Source organism: Populus alba, chromosome 6 (assembly GCF_005239225.2).
Source record: "Populus alba chromosome 6, ASM523922v2, whole genome shotgun sequence".
In the NCBI taxonomy this organism is placed as follows: domain Eukaryota; kingdom Viridiplantae; phylum Streptophyta; class Magnoliopsida; order Malpighiales; family Salicaceae; genus Populus; species Populus alba.
The window spans coordinates 4203306-4210240 of record NC_133289.1 but is presented as its reverse complement, the minus strand read 5'-3'; the positions used below and the strand labels follow the sequence as shown (position 1 = coordinate 4210240).

The window sequence follows — 6935 nt, the reverse complement described above, 5'->3', positions numbered from 1 at the left end:
TTATTTATAATTAAAATAAAATGACTGAAATAAAATACATATACACTTTACAATGAAAACAAGGATAACTTTGGATCTCATTTTTAGTTTTAAGAAATGTTTTTTTTTTTAGATTTGTTTTTTAAAGTGTTTTTTAAATTATTTTTTATTTGAAAAAATATAAAATTAATATTTTTAATTTTTTTTAATAATTCTAATGTACTAATATTAATAATTAAAAAATATTATTTTTAATTAAAATATACTTGTGTCTTTTTAAAGTAGTCATCAATTTTCTTTCCTAGTTTCCTTTTCACTTTCTTTTTATCTCAAGAAGAGATGTCCCGAAACAGGTCCTTTTTGAACAGGGTCCCCTGTCTAGTAACTAGTGAAACTACTAGCCTACTAGCTAGATCATAGATGGCTTCACTTGGCTCCTAATAAAGGAATAAATAAATAGATGAATTAAATTTAACGATAAAACAAAAAATCCAAATTTATTAGAATAGCTGAAGAAAAATCCCACAAAACCCTTTTCTTTCTCATGACTCCAGTCTTGCTTTCACACTCTTCCATTTCCCTTCTCTCCTCTCCAATATCTTCTTCCTCTTCTCTGGCCACTCCTGTCAAAAAAATTTCAGGCCACATTTCCATTTCCAGGGAAGAAAAAGAAGAACCTCCTTGTTTGAAAGAACCACTTATTTCCTGGTTTCTTTTTTACTTTGAAAGTGTATCTGGCCTGTACTTTCTAGAAAAGACTAGAAACCCTCTTCATTTTTCAGGGAGTTGGTCCCAATCTGTGGTTTATATCTTCTAATTTATCAGCTGTTGATTTTCAAAGATGGATTCTTTTCAATACCCAATATCTAGACCCTACTCTGTTTTTTTAAAGCCCCGAAAGTGATTGCATTGCCAGGAAGTTGTGATCCACTGGCCTCATTTTGGGTCCCATCCGTGTACCTGCATAAGTTTCAATATTCAACTCCCATTTTTCTATTCTTCTGTGCCATCAAAATTTATTTTTTTGATTAGGCTTATGATGTTATATTCATCGATTTTGCCTTCCTAGTCAAATATAAGATGCTCCTATGTTTCTTTGTTTTTTTATTTGTATTGTGGCCTAAAAGAGAACAGTTGATACTTCTGCTGAGGTCAAGGTAGTACTCTTAGCCGGCTTCTTGAATTATAATCTCCTTTCCTGCCCTTTTCAGGTACTAAAGTTCGAATCTTTAGACCCTTCTTGAATTTGTGGCTGCTTCATTGTCATTGTTCTCTGCTTGATTATATCATGCAATCCTTCAAATTCCTAGATTTGGTCCTGTTTTTGCCTAATAATCATTGAAATGTGATTCACTAGCTTTGATTTTGTGTCAATGATTCTTCTAGTCTTGAAGGGGTCATTATCTTGAACCTCTCCTTCCGTAAGCTGCATTATGCTTATTTTGAAAATCTTGGTAGCTGCCTAATTTTCTACTGTACCGCGCCTCCAATGTGTAAAATGAGGTTCAGTGGATTTAACCTCTCCTGATTCTTTAGGGGCTTATTCACTATATTTGCTTCTTGTTTTCTTGCATATCTAAGCATTTCAAGTATGCTTGAGCAGGGCAATTTTTTGTTCAATTCGCCTTTCCTTCCGTGTGTCTTTTTTTGGTTCTTTCTCTTTCCTGTTGTTGCTTCACAAATTCCCTTGGGGTCAAAGCTTTCTGTAGAGGAAAACAACTTGTGGGTTTCCCCCCGTGGTGATTTCGCTATTGGATTCGTTAACCGTTCTGATCAGCCCTATCAGTATAGTGTTGGGATACGTTTCAATTCGAAATCTATTCCTGTTCCCAAACAAACCGTGGTTTGGGTTGCTGGAGCTGATGTCACTGTTGGTAACAAGTCCTATTTCCAGCTTTCTCAAAATGGGGAACTGGTATTGGTTGATTCTTTGAAGGGAGTCACTGTATGGACCAGCAACACAAGCGAATTAGCTGTTGTTTCAGCTCTTCTTCGTGATGATGGCAACCTTTTTCTATTGAATAGAAAGCAAGAGGTTGTTTGGCAAAGCTTTGATAATCCATCCGACACGCTTCTTCCAGGCCAGAATTTACCTGTTCATAAAACACTAAGAGCAGCTAGCAGAAATTCTGTTTCAAGTTATTACAGTCTTTACATGAATGCTTCAGGTCAGTTACAGCTAAAGTGGGAAAGTGATGTCATTTACTGGTCTAGTTACTGGTCCAGAGGAAATCCATCAAGTTCGAATCTTGGAGCTGTCCTTACCTCTGGTGGAGTCCTGCAACTTGTGGACCACAATCAGGAACCCGTTTGGTCTGTTTTTGGGGAAGACCACAATGACAGTGTAAATTTTCGGTTACTTAAATTAGACATTGATGGTAATCTGCGGATGTACTCATGGGTAGAAGCTACAGCGTCATGGAGATCAGTTTGGCAAGCTGTTGAAAATCAGTGCAATGTTTTTGCAACCTGTGGCGAGCATGGCATCTGTGTTTTCAATGCATCGGGATCTCCCGAATGCCAATGCCCTTTCAAGACAGCATCTTCTCCCAGCTCGAAATGTTTTGCACTCAATTGTGAGTCTAATTACAGTATGGATACTTATGAGCATACTTTTCTGTATGGGATTTACCCACCAAATGAATCAATCACCATTACTAGTTTACAGCAATGTAAAGAGTTGTGCATACAGGACCCGTCTTGTGCAGCTGCAACCTTCACAAATGACGGAACTGCTCAGTGCCGGGTGAAGACAAGTCCATACTTCTCTGGGCATCAAAACCCCTCTTTAAGTTCGATATCTTTTGTTAAGAAATGCTCAGACCCCATAGCAGTTAATCCCCATGCCTTTAGATCTTCTCCAGCACAATCTCCTGTCAAACGGTCTCATGGGTTGTGCATTTCTTGTGTAATTGGAGCAGCCTCTGTCACATTTGTTTTGTTTGCTATTGTTCAGATAGGAATCGGCTACTTCATCTATAGAAGAAGATATCAGATTTTGAGGAAAGCTGCTTTAGCTTACCCGGGCTGGAACTCAAAGGGTTTGATGATGTTACCATTTACAGAAATCAAGGACATCACAGGGAATTTCAAGCACCAGATAGGGCCAGGTATGTATAGAGGTGAGCTTCCAAACCATCAGCCAGTAGCAGTGAAAGACCTTGAAAACGCTATTGAAGAAAGGAAGTTTCGAGCTGTTGTTTCAAAGATAGGAAGTATACATCACAAAAACCTGGTGAGGCTTGATGGCTATTGCTTTGAGTTAGGTCATAGATATCTGGTCTATGAATACGTCAAAAACGGTTCTGTGGATAAATATATAGAAGACGATGAGTTGAGTCAGAGACTGACTTGGAAAAGGAGAGTTGACATATGCATAACTGTGGCAAGGGCCATTTGTTATCTGCATACAGGATGCAGGGAGTTTATAAGCCACGGAAATTTGAAATGTTCAAATGTAGTCCTGGATAAAAATTACGAGCCCAAGGTCAGTGAATTCGGGCTGGGAACAGCTCATCTCGAGGCATCATATGGTGGAGAGAAAGATGTGGAGGATTTTGGCAAGATGGTGCTGATATTGATAACCGGGCGTCCAGAAGTCAAGGATGCCTGGGAATGGATCTATGAGGAATTGTTCCAGCGGCGTCCAGAGGGGGTGGTTGATAAAAGACTTGACGACGGGGTGGATTTAAAGGAGCTAGAGCGACTGTTACGAATTGCATTTTGGTGTCTTCAAACAAATGAACATATGAGACCTTCGATGGGCGAGGTGGTGAAGGTATTGGAAGGCACATTAACCGTTGATCCCCCGCCGCCCCCTTTCAGCCGTAGGTTATCAGAAGAAGAGTCCTTGGAGTCAGGCTCCAAACCTCCAAGTCCAGTGGAACCATGAAGATCAGTCAAAACCTTTTCCACTATAATTTGTATAGTAGAACTAACACTGCATGGTGGTACAATTTAGCACTTCCCTTGATAGACACCTGCTTCCCCCAACTGCATGAACATCGATTCTGTAAGAAGAAAGTTCCATTGAGATCTTAGTTGAAATTAAAATGCAACTTCATATGCATTCTGGGATGCCATATTTGCAATGTGAACTTTGATTCGGATGCAATTGATGTAATGGCTAATGCTTTTTTTGCTGTGGCTTTCTCATCTTTCTTTTCTCTGATATCGAATATGCCAGAAAAATCAAATCATTGGGGTAGTCAACCTTTGGAATCTATGCCATGCGTGGCACTTCTCTCCTCATGGTACTTGAAGTTTGTTAAAATTTCTAGGATAATGAAATACGTTAGAGAAATATTTGAAAAATAACATTTTCTAACATGATTATATTTTTCAATGTGATTTTTATTGGCTGTTTAGTCATTTTGTATATCATTTGTAAATTAATTAATCTAAACAGGTCAAGAAAGAAAGATGAAATAAAAAGTAACATAGTAGGAGAGAGAAATGATAATAATAATAAAAAAAATGTCTTTGAGGATATATTAGGATCCTATTTTTGACACAATAGTTGTTATTAGAAAAATATCGATAACAAAATTCTTATTATATATTGAAAAATCATTAAATGAGGTCATAATTAAGTCTAAATCAATCTCAAATAAATTCTTTAATTAATTACGATCTCATTCGATAGTCTTTTAAAGTATAGTTATAAGTGTCTCATTAAGATTTTTCTAATAATATTAGGTAAGAAAAAAACAAAATCTCAATGTTTCTAATAACCCTTTTTTTTTTCTTCCCATTTTTTTTCTCATACCGCATCACCTTAATCTTATCTCCTATTTCTTTTTTAGCTATTATATTTTGAATCTTTATTTTTAGACATAACATCTTCACATAATCTTAGCTTTTTGTATATGTTAATTATTTTGAAAGACATGAATTAAAAATAAATAATATTTTCAATAACAATTGTGTTTGAAGATGATATTTTTCTAATATTTTTATAACCCGTCTCATTTTTCTTAATTTTTTTTTTATCAAACTGTCATATAATGGTAAAAGATCTACGGTACTCGGCCTGAAACTTGTAAGCAATTGCCTCATCCAAGACTTCCAAGTACTTTTTCTACCAGCAACTGCCTGGACTTATCTTTGGAGCGAAGCATGTGAAAGGGCTTGAAGCCCGGCCCATAAACTTTTTGTTGATGACTGGCCCATCGAAGCTGTTTTTTCCGCAGTATCCAAGCTACATCATCATAATCAGTGGGCCTTCTTACCAACATTCAAGCAGACCTTTGCCGAAAGCCTGAGATTCTGGGTTGCTTTGAAGCAGCCTAATTATTCAGTTGTCTTTTTGGAGGGAAATAATTTTATTGTTTTTCTTTATTTATTCGCTCTGCTTTCCCTTCTATCTACAAGTCCCTGCTCTCTTGTAACCAAGAAAAAAAGACTGTATTTTACTGTTAAGAGTCTGAGTAATGTTAATGGGGGATTAAAGAGCTACATCCATCTTCCATTTTTTTTCTTTTTTGGAAAAGAAAAAACAGAAATAAACGTAGCAAGTTGTTGCACATTTTGCTTTTAAATCATTGAGGTTATGTTTTGGTTAGTGCAAATAGATACAAAAACACATAAACATGTTTGATTAAAGAGATAAAAACGTAAATCTTTGCGTGGATAAATCTTGTTCGTCCTTCATACGCAGGATTCAGTAAGAAGGGCAGCCAATTCGCCACAGTACACACGGCACGATTACGCGTAGCATTTCCTCTCAAATGCAATAATAAATTGATTTGATGCTTTAGAAAGAGGAAAAGGCTTACACACTTTCACCCATTCTGAATTAAGCATAAAGTGAAGGGAAAAACAATAATCTCAAGCACCTCCCATTGTCCCACATCAAATAATACCATTTGATTCTTTACTACTCAAGCCTTATCTCTGTTATTAAAAGTTGCAAGACTTTATATATGGAAAATTAAGCCTTGCTGATTCTCCTTCAGTACGCACTGAGGTGTCTACAAGCTGGAGATCATCTATAAGAAAGAGATAGGTAATCGCAAAGAATTATTTCTTTAAGTTCTTCCGAGTTATTTCCTACTCCAAAAAAGCGTCCAATCCTATCATGATTTGGTAGAGGTTTGAATAAATCTCTTCCTCAAGTGGCAGTGGTTGGTATTTGCTGCTGTGGTGTTATTTTGGATTTACTTGATCTAGCTCATAAACTTTTGAAGTTTTCAAATGGTTATTGATGGTTGTTTTGGAATGTTTCTGTTGCTGTCTTGCAAGTCTTGAATGCCTTTCAGGTGAGAGCTTCTGTTAGCTAGCCAGTGTCTCTTTCTTAAACTTCCTCAGCTGTGACATGCACAAAGCCAAAAAGAAGTCTATCTATCAATATCCACCTGAAAATAACATCTATAGCTAGCTGCTACATTCTTTTTCGCCCTTCTTATTAGACTTCATTTAGCATTACAAGATTATTCATCAAGTTCTCAGATGGCACCGTCAAACAATACAAGAAGATCAACAAGTTACAAGAGGCAAGAAGTTCTGACAAAACGTGATGAAACATCAAGGGATCTCCATTGTAGTCACAGCACTACTGCTACCAGCTCCGAAGAATCATGCAACGAGGGCATTGTTGGCTGTTCTACACCGAAGGCGCAAAGATTCAAAATACCCGAGACCCTATCTTGTCCACCAGCTCCGATGAAGAGAAGGGCAACTACAAAGTGCTCATCAAAGAAATCTCCCATAGCATTTTTCGCTTCTCCAGATATAGAGCTTTTCTTCTTCCTGGCATTTCACAATATCCCAGCTTGATTAATGTACTTACTTCGGGTCTTCAAGTGATGGCTTCTATGTATTTAACTATATTTGCAACTAAATGATCACTATTTAAGTTTTCAGCTAGTTAGAGTTTGAAGTTTGAGCTATCAACCTTGGTTGCAGTTTGTACTGGTTAATTTCAATAGGGTTTTGTTATATTTTATGGTTGTGTG

The 6935-nt window shown here is 36.9% G+C and overlaps 1 protein-coding gene across 1 annotated transcript; it reads left to right on the top strand.

Annotated features, from left to right (window-relative positions):
* The first annotated feature begins 503 nt into the window (after positions 1-503).
* Positions 504-4119, top strand: LOC118032526 (G-type lectin S-receptor-like serine/threonine-protein kinase SD3-1). The gene has a single exon (XM_035037236.2). It carries the CDS (start codon positions 1571-1573, stop codon positions 3869-3871), a length of 2301 nt encoding a protein of 766 aa, XP_034893127.1. The 5' UTR covers positions 504-1570; the 3' UTR covers positions 3872-4119.
* The last annotated feature ends 2816 nt before the right edge of the window (positions 4120-6935 follow it).

Coding starts and splice junctions, on each gene's coding strand:
- LOC118032526 (XM_035037236.2), top strand. CDS start 1,571: ATGCTTGAGCAGGGCAATTTTTTGTTCAATTCGCCTTTCCTTCCGTGT.